We start from the raw sequence: 19,412 nt of genomic DNA on the forward strand, positions 1-19,412 counted from the left end.
CTGTGGGCAGTTGTGCCCCGACAGCTCCTGGGGCACGTGAACGTGAAAGGCCCGGGCAAAGGGCGAGACAACATTTGCCTCCTGTCGTGTTCCCCCCCAGTTCCTGACGGAGTCGGTGGAGGAGATGCTGGTGGACCAGCCATGGGTCGTGTGCCTGGTGTCATCCCGGGTGACAGAGGTGAGGCGTTGCGCGGGGTCTGGTGCGGCTGTGGTGTGCGTGTGAGTGCCACGAGGTGTCAGGGAGCCCTCCGAGAAGGCAGGGGGGCAGCAGGGGAGCTGTGAGGCTTCCTGGGCTGCTCGGGCATGAAGAGAACAACCCAGGTGAGCAGGAAGCCCTGGGCAGGAGCTTTGGGTTCTCCCTGGGAGCTGGGGTTAGGGGTTCCCCATGCCACAGGCGTGCTGGGTTTCTTCCTTCCCACGTGGCTTCAGTGGCTTTAACCCACTCGTCCTCTCCCTTCTCCAGGGACCTGGGGCCCCTGGAGAGTGGAACCAGATGGGACCGGGGCTGGGCAGAGAAGCGCACGGAAGGCCGTTGCTGAAAACCACGCAAGGACCGGAGCGAACTGGAGCGATGGAGAGTGGGGATATGCTGTGGGTTTGGGCCATGGGGGTGCTGCCACCTCCGGCCCTGCCCTGTGATGTGTCCCCGTATCCATGGCAGCCCTCAGGGAGTTCACAATGGCTGGGTGCCTCATAGCTGCTGCGGTGAGCGCAGGTGGCCCATTGCTTCTCGGCGGCCACAGGAGGAGGACCTGGAGAGAGATTCTGGGGTGATCCTGCTGTGATGGGGAGGCTGAGAAGATTTTTTGGTGAGGGGCAGGGGGAGGCCGGGGGCTGCATCCCTATGAGTTCCCAGCACGACCAGAGATGGGGACCCCAGCCTGTGCTGTTGGTGCTGGGGAGGATTCCTCTCCAGGCTGGGAGGATGCCTGCCCCAACCTGGTGCGAATCCCCACAGCCAGCCAAGCTGACGCAAACTGTTTGGTTGTTTCCTTCCAGCTTCCTTTGCTTGTGTAGGGGTCAGGACTGGACCTACACGTCATGAGGACGGTGGCAGAGAGACAGGGTCTGAGACTGTTGCCATCTCTGCCACCGTCGTGAATTCCTTGTTAAAGAAGCTGCAAGACAGAGAGGTGAGCTGCGGACATCCCGCTGTGCCGTGGGGGGTTGAGGGCTCCCCTCCACCCTGGGTGCCACCGAGGGGTCTTGCCTGATGGCCCCTCTGTCCTGCTGCTGGTGCCCGGTCCCCAAAGGCTGATCCTGCGGTCACGCTGGGCTGACGCTGCTGCGCTGCCTCCTTTCCCGCAGCAGCTCAGCCTGGAGCTGCCCAAGCATCCATCCTTGTCCTGGCCCTGTACCATGGTCCCAGGCTGGTGCCTGGTGTTTGGTCGGTTCCCAGGGCTGCTGCTCCCTCGGCTCCTTTGTGTAGCTGGACACAAGCTGGGACAGGACGCGGTGGTGCTGCTTGTGGGCTCTCACTCTAGAGTGAGGGGCAGCAGCTCGCAGCTGCCCGGGAATAAGGGCAAAGCAAGTGGTGTCATGGTCTCTCCCTAGGGTGACCGAGCGGAGACTTACCGCCGCCTCCAGCATGTCTTGCAAGGAGATGATACCCGTCTGCAGAGCGGCGTTGTGAACCGAGTGCTCGCAGAGGTGTCTGGAGACATGAAGGCAGCCCAGGTGAGCTTGTTCTCTAGAAGGGCGAACGGAGCAGCCTGCCTCTCCCCAGCTGTGGGTGTGACATGGAGTGGCGCACAGATGGTTCACTGGGATTCAGGCCTGGGGACTTCCCCAGTGCCCCTGTGGCTGCTCCCTCTCCCAGGGAGCGCATCCCGCTAGGGGAAAGGCCGTATCCAGCCCTGCTCCAGACTGTGCAGAGCGTGGTGAGCTCCTCCACGCCAGGCGACGTGTGCGCCACCTCCCAGGGCCGGAGTTGGGCCGTGCAGTCCCCCAGTTCCTGCCTCGCGCGACTCCTGCTTAACGCAGAGGCTCTGGGGACGCGTCCCAGCTCGGGCACAGCTGTCCCGGGGGTGTTCTGTGGGGGAGACGCGGTCGTCTCGCCAGTGGCTCTGACAGCAAAACGATGAGCTGAAGCCCCGTGGTCCTCACTGGCCAGCAGGGCCTGACCTGGTGCCTCAGCCTTTCTCCTGGGCAGCATTTCACCTGTGGCTCTTTTTCAGGGTGCAATGAACAATGTGACAGCAGCTGCTGGTGACGTCCTGGTGGCTCTGGCTCGTTCTCACTTCGGATTTGTGATGTCCGAGCTCCAGGGCCACCTGAAGACCATGAGGGGAGGAGCATGCCAGGAGTTTGTGCTCACCACCTTGAGCAAACTGGCCAGCAGCTATGGTATGGCCCCTTTGGCCTCGTGCTCTGGGTTATGGTCCATGACGGCCAGGAGCAGGGACCCTGCCCCTCCCTGAACGCTGTTTTGGGCCGGAGGGCTGTGGGGTTGTGGCACCTCCTCGCCTGGAGCTGGGATTTCCGCCCCACCACCCCAATGCCAGTGCTGCAAGGGTGGAAGCTGCTGGGGACTGAACCCGCAGCGACCTCCCCTGTCCCTCTGACACGTCCCCCAGCCCGGCAGCCCCAGCCCTCCTGCCCGCGGTGCTGCTCTGGCTCTGGCTGACCGTGGCTCCCTCTGTCCCTCTGCCTGTCCTCTCTCTGCAGCCCTGCGGTGCATCCCCTTCGTCGAAATGACGCTCCTTGCTCTGCACGCCATGCTGAGACAAGTGGAGAGCAGCCGGATCCTGCGCACCATCTGCAGTGGTGAGTAGAGGGGAAGGGGCCGGGCAGGCCCTCGGTGCCTCGCTCGGATCGCGGCGTGGTCCTGCGCTGGGGGGCAAACTTTGGGAAGGGCAGGGCGGGGGCTGCAATGGTAAGTGCTGGAGGGGAAGAGGCCTGCGAGGAAGAGGAGGAGGAGGAGGAGGAGGAGGTGCGGTGTGCAGAAGGGGAGAAGGGGCACCGTATTTTAGTTCAGATGCCGGGAGCGCAGCACTTGGCAGTCCCAAGCCAATGCCTGGTGAGCCAGGGACTGCTCCACGCAGGCGTGGGTGAGGGAGCCAGGCACGCTGCCTGTTGCAGACTTTGACGAGCTCCTTCCTTCTGGTGCAGTGCTGGAGCAGTGGTCGAGGGCGATCAACGCTTACTTCAACGCCTGGGAGCAGTGCCCCTTCCCTCGCATCGGGGAGAAGCAGCTCTGCGAGCAGGTGTACTCCCTGTTCTGCCACGCTGTGGTAAACTGGCTGGGCCGCCATAAGAAGGAGGAGGTGAGCGCTGCTGGGGCAGCAGCGGGGCTGTGCCTGGCTGGGGCTGCCCGTGCCCCCTGGGTGGGAGCAGAGGGGTGAGGGGAGGGAGCGGGCGGGCTGACGCCGTGCCCGGGGCTGGGGGCTCCCAGCTGGCAAGTGCTTGGGCCCCAGGGCCCTTTGGCAGGGGAATGCTTGCTGTCCTCTGGAGAGAGCCCTTCTGTGGGGCAGAAGGGAAAGGGAAAGCCCTCTCTGTGCAAAGGCAGGCATGTGCTGGGGGACGCCGAGTGCTAGACAGCCCTCAGAGCATCTCGTCTCTTCCCTCTGCAGGACAAGCAGGCCATCTTCGGAGCAGTGACTGCTATGATGGCTGTCGTCCTCCATGATGCGCAGCACCAGGACCGGGTGTGGAAGCAGGTCGTCTGGCTCCTGCAGCAGTACCAGGAGGTCCAAGATACTTCCCGGGTGACAGAGGTGAGGCGTTGCGCGGGGTCTGGTGCGGCTGTGGTGTGCGTGTGAGTGCCACGAGGTGTCGGGGAGCCCTCCGAGAAGGCAGGGGGGCAGCAGGGGAGCTGTGAGGCTTCCTGGGCTGCTCGGGCAGGAAGAGAACAACCCAGGTGAGCAGGAAGCCCTGGGCAGGAGCTCTGGGGTTCTCCCTGGGAGCTGGGGTTAGGGGTTCCCCATGCCACAGGCGTGCTGGGTTTCTTCCTTCCCACGTGGCTTCAGTGGCTTTAACCCACTCGTCCTCTCCCTTCTCTTGTAGAGCCTCCATTATTTCCTGAAGACCTTGGAGGAACTTCACGCTGTCGCCCCCAAGGACAAGCTCCGTGCCATCGCTGCTGCTGTGCACCGCGAGGTAAAGGGAGCCCGTGCCTGTGCTGCTGGCCCAGGTCCTGCAGGCCGGATTGCCACAGAGGGGCAGGGCAGGGCAGGGCGTCCTTCCACCAGGACCTTCCTGGAGGTGCCTCGAGGCTGTGAGCACCCTGATCCTGGCTGTTTTGTGCAGGCCCGAGGGGCAGCTCAGTTCCTTCAGCACTTCCCTCTCAGCCACCTGGCAGGAGGACTCTGGAGTGCCGGGACCCAAAAGGCAGCCTCTGATCGCTGCTCTGCCTGCGATCTTTCTCTAAAATGGACCTTTCTCCCACAGCTTGGGGACGAGACCAGGCAGCACAGTGCAGGCCATAAAGAAGAACTGAGGCAGTGCATTGTGCTTCAAGGTAAGGGAGGGAATGGGACGATGCCTGTCGTGTTCTCCCAACTTCCTTGTGAACCTCAGCCATGGGGTTTTGCTGACTATTCATGCAAAACGTGGTTTCTTGCCCGCAGCTCGAATCTACCCGGAGGAGACGGTCACGTTCCTGCTGTCCCAGCTGAGCAGCGAGAACCAGGGCTCCCGCGGGACAGCGCTGACTCTGCTGGGAGCTGTGGCCCGCTCTGACGGTCAGTACCACAGGCCAGGGCCGCCAGCCAGGGCTGGGGCAGTCAGGGGGCTGAAGCTATTTGCTGTCAGAGCTTTCAGGCCCTGTAATGCAGTAGTAGCGGCAGAAACAAAGTCCTTCTGGGACGCCAGTGCTTCCCCTGCAGTCAGAGCCCAGCCCTGCTGTGCTGTCCCGCTCGTCTGTGAAAAGCCTGGGAGCTTCGAGGGATCCCTTCTGCCATCTGAGCCCTGCCTGAACGCATACCTCTCTGTGTCTCTTGCAGAACCTGCAGTGAGAGAGAAGCTGCCCCTAATTGTAGAGGCCGTGCAGCCCTTGTTCACTGAGTCCGGCACCCAGGTGAGCTCATTTAGGAAGGAACAGCGAGACCAGTGGGGCAGAGAAAGCCCCCAGAGCGGGCAGGTTGTTGTGCTGTACAAAGCCTAGCCCCGACCCCTGGCAGCGAAGGCTTCTCCTGTGCACTCGTTGCCTCTCCACGGGCTGCGAGGGCTGCCCCCAGGCAAAGGTGGCTTCCCTTTGGCTGCTGGCGGGGCAGACCGTAACCACCCTGTCTCCTTGGCAGTTGAGGAGAGCGCTCCTGGGTTTCATCAAGGATCTGCTCAGCGTCAGCATCCCGAGCTGCTTGGCATGGGATGTGGTGGCGCACATCTTTGTCGAGTTCAGGCGGGCCTCGGACAGACTGGTAAGGACAGAGCGGGACACCCGCGGCTCGGTCCCGTGCCCAGGCTGTGCCGAGAGCTCCCTCAGTGGCACTCGCAGCATCGCCTGGGCCCCGCAGAACCTCGTGTGCCCGACAGCCCTGTGCAGCGCTCGCTGCTCCCAAGCTGCCCAGCACTTCCTTGGGGCTGGGACGTGGCCCCTGAGTGGGGCCTGGCTGTCCTCATCCTCCACAGAGCCTCCTGAGGTGGGAGCTGAGAGTAATGGGGGGTTTCCCAACGCTGTCTTGCAGGCGGTAGAAGACGTCCAAGAGGAAAGAGACCTTCAGGCCCAGTGCATAGGTATCCTGGAGTCTCTGGATCTCTCTGTGGAAGGGATGACCGAAGTAAGTGGTCCTGCTCCCTGCTGCTGCAGCCACTTTTCACCTTCAGGGTGTTTTTGCCAGCCCTCGCCTGCCCCCCCGGAGCTCGACCCTAATGGGCTCCAAGGGATGCGCAAGCCATCCTTTTCACCTCTGAGCCGAGATGGGAATGCTGATGTGCCAAACTTCCTCCTCCTCCTCTGCAGCTCTTGTGGCCACGGCTCCTGCAGTACGTGGTGCCGGCCCAGTACTGCGGCATGCTGGTCCCGCTGTTGCGTTGTCTCCAAGCCCTGATCGAGAGGCAGAAGCAAACGGAAGGGCAAGAGGACACCGAGAAGCCTGCTGACGTCCAGGAGCAAGGTGGGACCAGAAGGTGCCCCAGCAACCTGTGCCGGGCTCGGCCAGGGGCCTGCCTGGTGCATGCCTCCCTGCACCCTGGCAGCCCCCAGGCCAGCTCTGCAGCTGCATGGGTACTCTCAGCCCCGCGTCGGGGCGTCGAAGGTGCGAGGGGCTGGGTGCAGAGGTGCTCAGGGGCTCACCCTGCCTTTTTTCCTCCTTGCAGCCAAGAAGCCCACGCCACAGGCCCTACTGGTTCGGCTGTTGGTGAGTAGCGGGGCCCCGGGGCAAGAGCTTTTCTGGCCAGGGGCAGGGGGAGATGCTGGGGCAGGGATGCTTTTGCTGGCAGCCCCGAGGAGGAGGCAGCGCGTCCCAGCGTGCCCAAGCCCACGAGCTGGGGATCCCGCTCCCTCCCTGGGGCTGGAAGCACGTGGGGGGAGGCGCCGAGGCAGAGTCGAGCTCCCTCGTGGGAGAAGCCGCGTCCCTGGTGGAAGGAGTGACCCCGTCTCTCTCTGTCCTCGTCTAGGTGGTGGCGGCTTGTGATCAGTGCAGAGAATGCGCGGTTGCTGCCCTACAGCTGCTGCAGGCCCTGCAGAGCAGGATCCACAGCTCCCTGAGGGGACTGTGGCCCATCCGCATCCCCCGCATGCTGCAGTACCTTGAAGGTAAGGTGCCAGTGTGGAGGGCCGGGCTCAGGAGAGCTGGAGGGGGCAGGAAAACAGCCTCCCAGCATGGCGTAGGGGAACCGCTGCCGTCCCCCTTCCAGGCAGCCAGCGTGGAGGCTGGGGGCAGCGATCTGCTGGGATCAGCTCGTCCCAGGGGTGGACGGGGCCATCGATGTCCCCGTGGAGGGCAGGTCTGGGCAGTGTCCCCCTGCCCCTGCTGGGGCGGTGCTTGGGACAGGGGTGGGACCAGCGCCCCTGGCTCTGGAAGGCCGAGTGCCTGGGGCAGGTCTGCAGCAGCCGTTCTGGGCAGCTCGGTCCCACGCTGGGCAGCGCAGTAGCCTGGGAGGAGGCCCTAAATGGGCTGCAAGTGTTGGGTCTGTCAGGAGAAAATGTGTGCGGCTGTGCACGCTGGGGCACGGTGCTCGAGTAGTGCGGGGATCACAGTCGGGCAGCGGCGATCGGCCCCAGTCAGTCTTTCCTTCCCCGGCTTGAGTCGGTGGCTCTGGCCAATGTCCCTGGGATCCAGCCCGGGTCTGCAGCCTGGCAAGAGCTTTGGTGCAGGCAATTTTAGGCCCTTTCAAGCCCGGGACTTCTGGGGTTTTTGGCTCCCAGGGAAGGAGAGCACTGAACTCTTTCTTCTCCGGTGCTGGCTTAAGTGACAGCGAGGCATTTTGCTTCCTCTTGCTTTCCAGAAAAAACAGAGGGCTTCCTGGACTCTGAAGAGTGGCAGTGCTATCTGCTTAAGGTACAGCATCCCTGGGGGTGAGGCTGTGGGCAGTTGTGCCCCGACAGCTCCTGGGGCACGTGAACGTGAAAGGCCCGGGCAAAGGGCGAGACAACATTTGCCTCCTGTCGTGTTCCCCCCCAGTTCCTGACGGAGTCGGTGGAGGAGATGCTGGTGGACCAGCCATGGGTCGTGTGCCTGAGCCGGGAGCTGAGCCAGCAGCTGAGCAACCCCTCCAGCAGCGCCGAGGACAAGGTTTGCGCCCTGCCTGCGCCCTCCTGGCAGCACAGCCCCGGGGCACCCAGCTCCGGGGCTGGGGCTGAAGGAGCGCGTTCCCCGTGCGGGCTGTCGTCACCGCTCCCCCTGCCCTCGCCCCAAAGATGCTTCCCTCCGTGCTGCCCAGGGTCGGCTACAGCCGGGCGCCGCGGCTGCTCCCTGGGCTGTTGGGGCCTGTCGCGGCCAGGCCCTGTCCTGACAAGTCGCGCCGTTACCACGTCTCGGTCTCGGTCTCTTCTCTTTCAGAACTTCCTGTACCAGGCTCTCGGCACGGTGCTGGCCTCTTGTCGGCAGCTCACCCACGTCCAAGGGCAGCTGCTGAAATACTTAAAAGAAACAGATGCCACCAGCCCATGTGACAGACAGGTGAGGTTTCCTCTCCTGCCCCTGCTCTGCCCGGTGTCCCCTCGTCCCAGCCCTGCTCCGGACCTTTTTCATTTCCTTGTAGCTGCTGTTTCCCTCGGGCAATGTCCTGCCTTGCCGTCGTAGCTGGCCAGGACTGGCCAGCGTGTGCCAGAGCTCACTCCCATTTCTCCATCACTGCAGGGAATAGCTTCAGTGGTCTCCTATGCTGCTGAGCGCCACTTCTACCTGGCCCTGGATGCAATGCGTGAGTTCACCCAGTGGCTCATCGCATTCGACAGACGTCGAAAGGTAATGGGTGCAGGGTTTTAGTGTTCGGCCTTCTCTTGCCCTGTTCTCACTTCCTGAACAGTGGCGGCCGAGTCGTGGCAGCCACATTGCATTTACCCCTCCCGTAAGAGCTACCTAAGACGCACTGCCCCCTCCAGAAAGCTGAGGGCCAGGAGCCGGAGCCCTGTGAGCTCTTGCTGGCTCTGCCCCTCACCTGGGGGCCATGGGCAAGCCTTTCATGGCCAGTACGCCCCTGCCGGGCACAGGCTGCTCACCTCAGGGCAGGAATGGGACAAACTCCTTCGGATGGTTTTCCACGGCCCTGCACAGCTGAGCCACACAGCCCCTTACAGCCCCGCTCCCCAGCCCCACAAATTCGTCGAGTCCTGGGGCACAGCAGGGCCAGCGGACTGACATCTCGGGGCATCTTACTCAACACAGGCGCAGAAGGGACACCAGAGAGCTCAGGCCGCTTGGGCTGCAGCCATGCTTACCTATGGCAAGGTTGCACTGCACGCGCCCAAGTCAGAACTGCTGGCCTGCGTGGAGGAAGACATCCTGGCCAACATCCTGGAGCTCTTCCATGCCTGCAGAAAGGTAGGAGCGTGGGGCACAGAGGGGCAGGGAGGGCTGGGGGCCCCCACGTGCCGAGGTGGACGGTCTCTTTCTGAACGTCCCCTGAGTGGTTTGTCCTGAATGTCCAGGTCCAACCCCAGCCCCTAAGAACCCCTCGCCCGTGTTCCTCTCCCAGCTCTTCAAGCAGTTCAACTGGTGTTTTTCTCTCTCGGGTCTCAGGAACTGCAGCACAAGCTCGCCCTGCTGAACAGCATCAAGGAGGTCACCTGTGCCATCCAGGCTGCGGACACCAAGCACAGCTTCAGGCTCTGCAAGAAGCCGGAGCTGCTAGAGATCCTGCTGGTGAGTGCCTGGAGCCGGGGCTGCCCGCAGGGGAGGTGCGATGGTCTCCCCCGGCCACCCACCAGCTCCTGAGCTCCCGAAGCCTTGTCCCCAGCTTCTGGGCCCTGGGGAGCTGGCACTCGGTGGCTGGGGAGCACGGTGGCTCTGTGGTGGCCGTGGGGATGAAGGGGCTGGTGCGGGCGCAGGCCTGTCAGCAGAGCCGGCTCCTGGGGCGGGTGGGCAGGCTCTCCGTGCCACTGCCCGCCCTGAGTGCGTCTCTCTGGGACTTGCAGGACTTGATGGAGGAGGATGCCTGCGACACCCCTGTGTCCCAAGTGCATCTCAAGATGCTTCAGCTCCTGGAGCAGCTGAGGTGAGGTCTGTGCCCCAGGCTGTGGGGGCTCGCTGTGCGTCCCAGCCCAGCCGGCTGGTGCAGCCCCAGTGGTCTCGGGTACGGGGCAGGGAGCTGTGCGGCTCTGGGCCGGGACGGCGTGCCCCGTCCTGGGTGACTTCCGAAGGCCGGGGGGCTGTTGGGGCTGGGGGGCCGCATCCACAGAGACGGGGCTGGGCTGTCATGGTCAGCGAGCCATGAGCGCTGTGCCGGCAGAAAGGCCCTGGCTCTCCAGGGGACGGGAAGGGCAAGGAACGGGCACCTGGGGGGGGTCTCCTTGCCCCTGGGGGTGAGTGCTTGGCCGCTGCCAGGGAGCTGCCAGGAACTGCCGGAGCTGGAGCTCACCAGCACGGGCTGGGGGGGCCGGGTCTGGGGCTCAAACCCAGTCGGCGTTTGGGCCACTCTGGAGATTGCTGGTAAACCCCCTCACTGTTCTCTCCTTCTTTTCTCCATCCAGCACGCTGAAGCCTTGCATGGACTGGGAGAACAGGTGCTCCCAGGTGGCTGTGTGCTGCTGGAGAGTCCTGTCGTGCCCTCCTGAGGAGACAGAGCTGCAGGTACCTGCCAGCCCTTCCCTGCACACCTCAGCGCTCCCTGTGCCCTGGCAGCTGCCGCGGTGCTCAGCCTCACTCCTCCTTTCCCGTTTTCAGTCTCTGCAGGCATCGTGTGAGGAAGCTCTGGGCCAGCTTGTGTCAGCCCTTCTCAAAGCAGAAGGGACCTCCAGCGCCTTCGCGGACGTGGTCTCCGTGAGTATCCATGAGGCAGTGGGGCAGAGTTGGGGCCTTAGGGGATGCCCAGAGGAGGATCCGTTCCCTGCCGCAGTGCCAGGGCAGGCAAAGGAACGGGCCCTGTGGGAGGCAAAGCCAAGAGCCAGGCTCCCAAGTGCCAGGCTGGCACAGGGAGATGCCGGTGGGGAAACGGCTCCTGGGTGAGGGCAGGGGTGCGTGGAGCGAGCGGGGCAGGGGGGTGGCAGTGCCGGTGCTTGGCGGGGCTGGGGCCACGCGGAGCCGCAGGGCAGGCCCTGCGGGAAGGGGCCAGAAGAGGAGGGAGGCAGAGAGGGGTGCTGGGGAGAGAAGGACACCCGTCACGAGACGCATGTGCTCCACCCCAGATCTTGCTGCGCCACCTCACGTCAACGAAAGCATGGGAGCGAGAGAGGGCCCTGCAGGTCTGCGCCCAGCTGCTGGGCACTTACGAAGAGCTCTTCAAGTGTTCGGTGAGTAGGGAGCCCCGCGTGCCCCGTCCCCTCTCCCTGCTGGCCACGGCCCCGACGCCTGGCCATGGCCTGGGGAGGCGAGCAGGCACTGGGCTGCCTGCGAGCTTCCTCCTGCCTCTCGCCCCCGCAGAGGGAACGCACCTGCTCGCAGTTCGGCTCCTTGGTCGGTGTGCTGGGGCCTCTGCTGAGCGACTCCCAGGCCACGTCCCGGCAGAGGGCAGGGGCCTGCCTCAGCTGCCTCCTCCGGATCCAAGGTGAGGAAAGCGGGTTCTTCCTGGCCCCCATCAGCCCCATCTTCTCTTCCTTCCCTGCCCAGCGAGGGCTTTTGTTTACGTCCCTTCCCAGCCAGTCAAGAAACACTGTCGCGACGAATGAGGGGAGTGGACGGGGCGCTCTGTGGCCCTGCACAATCACCGTTCCCACTAAGAAATCGGTTGGAAGCGAGCTCCTGCCCCCTCCTCAGTGAGCAGCGTCTGCGCTGAGGAATTTGCGGGGAGGTTTGCTCCCTCCCGGAGACGCTGGTGCCCGGTGCAGGACCTGGGGACGCAGCAGCTGGGAGCAGAGGCCTGCGGCTGCTGGGACCCCACAGCCCCAAAACAGCTCCAGGGGAAGGAGGGCTCTGTGCGGCCCGGGATGTGTCAGCCACGGAGCCGGGCTGGTGGCATCCTGCCACGGGAGGGTTGGGAGGGCCCTGGCCTTTGCTCCCCAGCCTCCTCTATCCACGTCTGGCGCCAGAGATTCAGTTCCCCTAACCAGGACTCCCTTCTCTCACAGCATGTGGCATGACGAAGACCAGGAGAGCGGTGCTCCAAGTGCCTGACTGCAAGGAGCTGTGTGAGAGGCTGAAGAGCACGGAGGACGGGTCTCTGTGTGAGGACCCTGCCAAAATAGCGAAGGTAACTGGCTCCAGAGAGTGAGGTGGGGGCCCCAGTGCATTTGTCAGGAGGTGCGTTTCGCACGCAGGGAAACAAGACGAGAGGAGATGGTTCTAAACCCCTCCGCTGCAGGAAGTACAAAAAAGCAGCGTATGCACAGAGGAGTGTGCCCTGAGTGCCCTCTCAGTGACCAGCGAGCTGCTGAGCTCAGAGGCCCCTGGAGTTTCCTTTCTGTTCTAAAGAGCCGGAGCAGAGCTGTGACAGTGTCTCTCCTGTCTCTCCAGGGGGTTTGCCAGTACTTCCCCCAGGGACAGGCCAGGAGCTTCATGGACGCCATCATGAAGACCTTCGAATGCGCTAACGAGGAGCGTGCACAGGCAGCTGGCGACTGGATGATCGGATTCCTGGAAGCGTGCGGAAAGGAAATACGTCCAGAGGTAAGGGAGACCCTTGTTCCCCTCGGCCTTGACTTCTCTCTGTTGGCTGTTGTGCTGCACCTCGTGTGGGCTGAAGAAATGCAGCCCGAGCGCGGAGCTGAGGGGACCGCTGCTGCTTGACACGTTCTGCTCTGTGCGGTCCTCTGACGAGGACTCAGGCACTGCACTCTCAAGTCTCCCGTCGGCGCAGGTCCTTGCCCCGGGCGAGGCAGTTACCGCTGGGACACACCAACCTTCCCGTTCCTCCCCACTGCCTGCAAGGTGTCGGAGCCTGCTGGGTTGCGATCTCCCATCGCTGCAGCCGTGCGCCGGCGATTATCCAGGCTGTTGGGCATAAAACGTGCCCAGGCCTTCGGTGTGCTCAAATCGCTCAGCTGCTGCCACCGCCGGCCCCAGGCACACGCAGCGACGGAGGGGGGTGTGCGCGTGTGCACGTTGGTGTGCGTCAGCGCCGAGAGCACACGCGCCCCCAGCCGTGAGGCAGGGCTCAGGGACGAGGGCTTGTCAGCGTGCCAAGGCGGCAGGCGTTGCTCAGGCGCCGAGTGACCGTGCTGGGGTCCTGCACAGGCAAAGGATACGCTGAGGTGTGCCATCTCGCCCCTTGCCTTGCAGGTGCCTGAAGTCGTGAACATCCTGTGGAAGGCCATGTATACCATGCAGCAGGGCACCCTCAGGGACCTGCTCTTCAAGGCAGCCCGTCTCCTGGCCGGCTTCCACCCCCAGCCTGTGGTGGACAGCCTCCTCCAGACAGAACTGCCCTCAGAGAGGTATGTGCGCTCCCCCCTTGCCCCGCTGTGGCCAAACAGCAACCCCAGGCTTGCCTGCGGAAGGCAGATCCAGGGAAGCAGCAGGTCCCATTCCTCCCCCAGAAGCCTGGGCTCTGCGAGATCGTGCGCTCGTGCCTCTGGGGAAGCAGGCATCGTATGCCCGCTGCTGGCAAGGAGAGCGTTTGGCCTCTGGGGAGGGCACCAGGGCTGCCAGAGGACGGGGCTCACGGGTGAACGTCTGGTTGCTTGCAGAGACATGGTGCAGCTCTGGAGGAGCCTGGGCAGCAGCGACCTCGGGCCTCAGGTCCTGAGGCACTTAGCAGAGAGGCTGGACAAGGCACCTAAAACCAGACCTTTGTGCAACGATGCTGATCAAGAGCCGCATCGTCTCAAGGTATGTTCGTCGGCAGAAGCATTTCTGCAGCTTCCCACCTGCTTTCTAACTTAGCTCATCAGGGTGAGGGAGTTGGGGGTCATCCGAGGCTGTCCCAGGTGTGAGACCTGCCGGCAGGAAGAGTCCCCCAGGGGGACAGGGGCACCAGCGGGCTGGTGGGAAAGGCGGTGTTTAACAGGTTCTTGTGGGTCACATTTCCCTGCAGCTCCTCTGTGCGATCTCTGAGGTAGTGTCTGCTCTGCTGACCGCGGAGGCAGTCCGGGACCTGCTTCCTCACCTCCTTCCAGTCCTCCTGCAGTGGGTCAGCAACGAACTGGGGGTAGAGTTGCTGTTTCCCCCTCTGAGTCCTCCAAGAGGACTCCTCCTCTTCAAGGACACGGGACAAGAGGAGCTGTTGTGCGGGTAAGGAGCAGCAGGGGCGGGGAACGGGGGGCTTCAGTTCCCCAGCCAGGCACGTTTGTTCGTGGTGCTGAGGGAGCCAAAGGGCTGCCCTGTTTCCCAAGCCTGCCCTGTCTCCCAGGTGTGGAAACGGGTCGCCGGGGCTCGTTTGACTTCTGTCCTCTGCTGGAGAAGGATCTGTTCCCAGACGGGACGGGACCGACGGCTGCTCTCGGCCTGTCTCCTCTGCATCCCCGATTACAGCGTGTCCTTCCTCTCCCTGGACCGATCCAGGAGAGACCGGGCGTCAAACCCTGCGCAGGGCTGGCAGCTCTCGGGACAGGGGAGACCCCAGGCGTGGGGCAGCCCGGGGCGCTGGGACCGGGGCGTTTCGGCAGAGCCAAGACAAAACTTCCCCTCTGGTGCCACGATGTGAGATTTCTGTGGGTTTTCTTTCGCCAGACTCTACTGTGATGCTCTGGAGCAAGTGCTGAGAAGATGCCTGGACGAGAGGTGGCAGCAGGTGCTCTGCAGGCACGGAGTGTGGCCATCCCTGGACTTGCCTCAGTGGCACTGCAACAGCGTGCAGCTGCTGACCAGGTGAGAGCCCAGCGGGTGGCTGTGCCCCGGGAAGCAGCCGCAGGACCCTTCCCGTGTGCCTGGGGAGCTCTCCTGGGAGGCAGGGCAGCGCCTGCGTCGCAGCAGGGGACGTTTCGGGCCGTGGCCCGTGGCCTTCCCACCTGACCACGTCACCTGCTTGTGCTCTGTGTGCAGTGTGCTGCTCCGTGCCCGGCTCGTCTCGCGTGCGCTCATACAGACCTTCCTGCCGTGGCTGCACTCCCCCTTGCCAAACCTGCAGGTCACGGCACTGGCTTTCTTCGCTGAGGTGAGGCGGCGCGTGGGGCGGGGCGGGCTCAGAGGGCTTTTCGGAAGAAACTGCTGCTTGGGGTGTCTCTTTATGGAAGAGACCAGCCGAGGTCCCATGCCAGCACTAACAGACCTTTGGCTGTCTTGTAGCTGATGAAGGACCCGCCAGCTGAGGGGAAGGATCTCCTGAAGCCCCTGGTACGGCTCTTCCTGGAGAAGCTGCAGCATCCGAGCTGTGCTGTGCAGCACATGGCAGCGAGAGGCCTGGGCAGTGCTGTCAGTGGCTTGCCCAAGAAGGTGAGGCGCACTTTCCTCTGCTCTGGCTGCAGCCCCCCAGCAGAGAGCCGGGCAGAGGCTGAGTGAGAGCCAAGCAGAGCCGCGGGGCAGTTCGGGAGCCTGGGGCAGAGCAGCACGGGCAGATGGGGGCTTCCCAACGGCCGGGCTGCTCTCCAAGCTCAGCACGGTGGCAGCGGGGAACCGTGCGAGTGCCGTTCGTCACGGGGTTGTGCCGCAGCCGCACCCCCTTGCCGAACAGACGTGGGGAGAAAGGGTGGGCATTGCAGGCAGGAGCCGCGAGCAGCTTGTGCGCATCTTTGGCGTTGCAGGTTCAAAAGCACAAGAGGAGCATCGTGGCAGCACTGGAGCGTGAAATGAGGAACGTGGACCATCCAGAGGTGGCTGCGGAGAGCATGTTGGCCCTGGCAGAAATACTTGCAAAGCAGACGGCGAAGGGCTTGGGCGGGGCCTTCAGACGCATCGCCCGCTCCACCAGGAAGTTCCTTGATGCCGTGAGTGAACCTACTTTTCTCCCACTTGTCCAAGGGGCGTGGGGTGGGCAGGGGCCTGCCCGTGCTGCGTGGAGGTGCTCCTCCAGGCAACCAGCTGCCGTGGCCCCTCTCTCTCTCTCTCCTGCGGGTGGGACGCACCGAGCGCCCCGGCACTCAGGTGCCATTTCTTAGGGGTGGGACGAGGAAGGGACCTTCCACATGGCAGGGAAGGGGCCGGGATGAGGTGACCTCGTTCTGGAGCTGGTTTCCAAAGGGCCACTGCCAACAGCGCTGTGCTCGCTCGCCCTCAGTTGTCAGTCCCTGATGCTTCGTTGTTGCAGAGAGGCTGGGAGACGATGCATTCGTGACCCAGCTCACAGATGGCTTTCTGGGTTGCAGGAGCAAGAGGACCTTCGTTTTGCGGCCTTCAGTCTCTACACGGCCCTGGCTGCTGGCGCCAAGGACAATCTCACCACGTTCTTCAGCGGAGAAGTGGAGCAGATATTGGGAAGCCTCTTCCTGCACCTCCAGGACCCCAGCTGTGCAGTATCCAGCGTAAGAACCCCCTGAGCTTATTTGCCAACCCACAGAAAGGCTCCCTGAGGAGCTGCCTCCCTGGCAAGGGAGAAGGAACGACCGAGCACAATGCTCTTTTCCAGGTTTGCAGGACAGCCCTCTATGTCTGCGCTCCTTTCGTCGAGCCAAAGGGGCTGCAGGTAGTCGTCAAGAATGCCATCGGGCGCAGTGGAGCACAGCTGCAGAGCGAGGTCTGCTCTTACCTGGTGAGTGAGCCCTGTCCCGGGGCGACGCTGGGGCCACGGGGCCCGGCACCGAGCGGGGAGCATGGCGTGACGCGTCCGTCCGTCCCGCCGCATGCTCCCCGGGAGTCTGAGGGCTCGGCAGCGAGGCCTCTCCGGCCCAAGCAGAATTCACACCTCCCTGCTCTCCCCCAGGAGACACATGCTCCCGAGCTGCTGAAGACACTGAAGCGCCAGCAGAAGCCACCACTGGAGTAGCGGTCCACAGATGCCACTCTCCACGTCCTTGGTGAGAGCCGGGACGGAGCTCTCTGCTCCGCTCCCACCGGGGCGGCCCAGGGGCCGCCAAGCGCTGCCCCAGCCGCCTTCCCTACGGTGCCCAGGAGGGCACGGCCAGGGGCCGTATCTTGACACTGCCTCTTCTTCCCCACGCTACAGAAGCCAGCCCGGAGCACAAAGAAGGCAGCCCAAAGCATGCTGAAGACATCCCAGAGCATGCAGAAGATCTCTCGGGGCACACAGAAGACGTCCCCGAGCTTGCAGAGGCCTGAGCACCCACAGAATAAAAATCCAGAGAGCACAGCGGCTGTGGACTGGGTCCTTCCCAGGGTGGCATTGGTGGGAGCTGGGGCCAGGCAGCGCTGCCTGCAAACCTCTCAGCACTGGTGGGATGGGGAGGGTCAGGGCCAAAGCACCAGTGCTCCGATCCCCCCATCCATGTCCAAATGTAGTCCCAAAGCTGGGAAAAAACAAGAAAACCTTGAAGAAAATTGGGAGGCCTGCAGCTTGTGTAGTCTTTTAGCTGAAGGAAAGAGACAGGTAGCCTTGAGCTAGCAGAAGCAAGGAAGATAAGGGATAAAAGGTTAAAAAGAAGAAGGAGAAAACCAGCTCCAGACTGGTTTTCCAACTATAGTTACCTTTTGCTCAATAAGGGTCATTAACATATTAAAAATCACGCCCATCAAAATGCTAATGTATGCTGATGTGGGATTTGGTGTCCTCCCCTCCACCACTGTTCCTTTGTAATGAGCACACTCAGTAGAGATAAGTTAGGTGAGCTATGACAGCCAATCAAAAGTAACCAAAGAGAGAGTTTTCACAAGTTTGCTGTGTATAAATTACGGTGATTCGAGTCAGAGGTGTGCTTGCTTTGAGAAAGATCGCCAAGCACCCGACTCTGCAGAGTTACATAATTAATTATTTAATTAAACGACCTTCATGTGGATTCTGACTCTGTGTGCTTGTTGGCGCGGGCACGAACCTACGGACTACACAAACACGGCCTGGGGCAGAAAGAAAGCAAAACGGGGGGGCTGCTGATGGCGGCTGGGATCACAGCTGGGGAAACTGGGCTGGGGCACGAAAACAGAGGTGAAATGTTGCACGTTGGGGCTCAACGCCAGTCTTTGTGCACTAGCTTTGGGGCCCTATGTGAAGATGGAGTCATCATCTGTCTTTGGGGGGCTCAAAATGAGCCGTGTTTGGCTGGTTTTCAGGCTCAGCAATGCAGGCAGTCCTGTGGTTTCCAGCCTTTATAGGAGGCTCGTTGGGCAGCTGTGGGCGGCTTGAAAAGGGAGACCACCTGCTGTGTTTTGTGGGCCCAGCCAGGCTCATCTGTCCAGCCTGGGGGCTCAGAAATGGAGAGTAAGCAGCACGTTTTGGGATCTCGGAATCGAGCCCAGTGCCAGTGTACTCAGGCTCAGAAACTGAACCCACCGGCTGCTTTGGGGCCAAGCCCTCAGCCAGGCCAGACTGTATTAGTTACTATGTATACAGTGCACAACTATAGGGCGTCTGGCATTAACATTTCAGTTAGAACAGCGATCGAGTTGCCCAGGCTTTTGGGACAAGCACCGGCTGTAATTACCTGCAGACAGGTAATTACACGCACAACACAGCCGGTCAGCGTTCACACAACATGTGAGCACAGCACGAAGATGAAGACCGACCGTCGTGACAGAGACGCATTTACAGCCCTGCCTACGCCCGGGCTGGCTCCAACGCGACTGGAGGGGGCCGGGAACCGGGAACAGGGGCCGGGAATTGGGGCCGGGAACCGGGAACAGGGGCCGGGAACCGGGAACAGGGGCCGGGAATTGGGGCCGGGAACCGGGAACAGGGGCCGGGAACCGGGAACAGGGGCCGGGAATTGGGGCCGGGAACCGGGCACAGGGGCCGGGCCTCGCCGCGCGGCTGCCGTTACCACAGCGCCGCCTGGCGGGCGTGAGGCAGCCCCTCAGCGCCCTTGCTGAGGAGACCGTTCCATGGCTGTTAGGTGGCCGTTACAGTCGTTATGTGGTCGTTAGGGCTGTTAGATGGCCGTTTCTGCCTCAGCTTTGCCATTCTTCACCAGAAGAAACGAGTCTGACACCCAAAGTTGAGGTTCCCCGTGGTCTGAGTGCTGCCAGCCCAGTGATAGATAGCACAGGTGGCTCAGCAGTTAGTTCCGTTGGCTTGTCAAAGCAAGCAAAATTTAATCACACAGTCACAGAATCATCTAGGTTGGAAGAGACCTCCAAGATCACCTAGTCCAACCTCTGACCTAACACGAACCAGTCCTCCACTAAACCATATCACTAAGCTCCACATCTAAACGTCTTTTAAAGACCTCCAGGGATGGTGACTCAACCACTTCCCTGGGCAGCCCATTCCAATGCCTACCAACCCTTTCAGTAAAGAAGTTTTTCCTACTATCCAACCCAAACCACCCCTGGCGCAACTTTAGCCCATTCCCCCTCGTCCTGTCACTGGGCCTTTTGGAGAACAGAGCAATCCCCACCTCGCTACAGCCTCCTTTAAGGTATCTGTAGAGAGCGATAAGGTCGCCCTTGAGCCTCCTCTTCTCCAGGCTAAACAACTCCGGCTCCCTCAGCCGCTCCTCGTAAGACTTGTTCTCCACACCCCTCACCAGCTTCATTGCCCTTCTCTGGACACGCTCGAGCACCTCGATGTCCGTCTTGTAGTGAGGGGCCCAAACCTGAACACAGCACTCCAGGTGTGGCCTCACCAAGCCGAGTACAGGGGGACAATCACTTCCCTAGTCCTGCTGGCCGCGCCGTTTCTGATACAAGCCAGGATGCTGTTGGCCTTCTTGGCCACCTGAGCACACTGCTGGCTTATATCCAACCAACTATCAACCAATACTGCCAGGTCCTTCCCTGCCAGGCAGTTCCAGGCTCTCATCTCCCAGCCTGTAGCACTGCTTGGGGTTGTTGTGCCCCAAATGCAGGACCCAGCACTTGGCCTTGTTGAACTTCATACGGTTGGCCTCAGCCCATCGGTTCAGCCTATTCAGATCCTCCTGCAGAGCCTTCCTACCCTCGAGCAGATCAACA

General features: G+C 62.3%; 2 protein-coding genes across 6 annotated transcripts in view; both read left to right on the top strand.

Moving 5' to 3' along the window:
- LOC308193893 (maestro heat-like repeat-containing protein family member 2B) overlaps positions 1-16,657 on the top strand; it is a 31,096-nt gene extending 14,439 nt beyond the window's left edge. For 4 of the 5 annotated variants that reach the window (XM_080588994.1, XM_080588995.1, XM_080588996.1 and 1 more), the window contains 8 exons: positions 13,513-13,709; positions 14,148-14,285; positions 14,460-14,571; positions 14,703-14,849; positions 15,158-15,340; positions 15,719-15,874; positions 15,979-16,366; positions 16,516-16,657. In XM_080588994.1, the coding sequence (XP_080445120.1) occupies positions 13,513-13,709; positions 14,148-14,285; positions 14,460-14,571; positions 14,703-14,849; positions 15,158-15,340; positions 15,719-15,874; positions 15,979-16,335 (1,290 nt within the window). In that variant the 3' untranslated portion in view covers positions 16,336-16,366; positions 16,516-16,657. The remainder of the gene's footprint in view (positions 1-13,512; positions 13,710-14,147; positions 14,286-14,459; positions 14,572-14,702; positions 14,850-15,157; positions 15,341-15,718; positions 15,875-15,978; positions 16,367-16,515) is intronic. The other variant, XM_080588997.1, reaches the window with a different exon arrangement.
- On the top strand, positions 724-12,789 carry LOC308194707 (maestro heat-like repeat-containing protein family member 2B). Its single transcript, XM_080590907.1, has 27 exons — positions 724-1,133; positions 1,555-1,677; positions 2,178-2,346; positions 2,668-2,766; positions 3,112-3,266; positions 3,573-3,716; positions 4,006-4,459; positions 4,569-4,682; positions 4,944-5,017; positions 5,241-5,720; positions 5,903-6,056; positions 6,259-6,299; positions 6,559-6,697; positions 7,390-7,442; positions 7,566-7,676; positions 7,944-8,063; positions 8,244-8,351; positions 8,772-8,927; positions 9,126-9,248; positions 9,521-9,600; positions 10,076-10,175; positions 10,269-10,364; positions 10,730-10,834; positions 10,965-11,088; positions 11,180-11,296; positions 11,609-11,730; positions 11,994-12,789. The coding sequence occupies exons 2-27, from the start codon at positions 1,663-1,665 to the stop codon at positions 12,264-12,266; spliced, it is 3,726 nt and encodes a 1,241-aa protein (XP_080447033.1). The 5' UTR covers positions 724-1,133; positions 1,555-1,662; the 3' UTR covers positions 12,267-12,789.
- Positions 16,658-19,412: the final 2,755 nt, after the last annotated feature.

This window comes from Anser brachyrhynchus (assembly GCF_964034855.1).
Source record: "Anser brachyrhynchus genome assembly, chromosome: 4".
Taxonomy (NCBI): Eukaryota; Metazoa; Chordata; class Aves; order Anseriformes; family Anatidae; genus Anser; species Anser brachyrhynchus.

What these genes read in the sequence shown, in the direction of transcription:
- LOC308194707 (XM_080590907.1), top strand. An exon ending in TCACTGAGTCCGGCACCCAG is followed by an intron (nt 5,018 to 5,240) that starts GTGAGCTCATTT and finishes TCTCCTTGGCAG; the next exon opens with TTGAGGAGAGCGCTCCTGGG. An exon ending in GAGCTCCTGCCCCCTCCTCA is followed by an intron (nt 11,297 to 11,608) that starts GTGAGCAGCGTC and finishes CTTCTCTCACAG; the next exon opens with CATGTGGCATGACGAAGACC.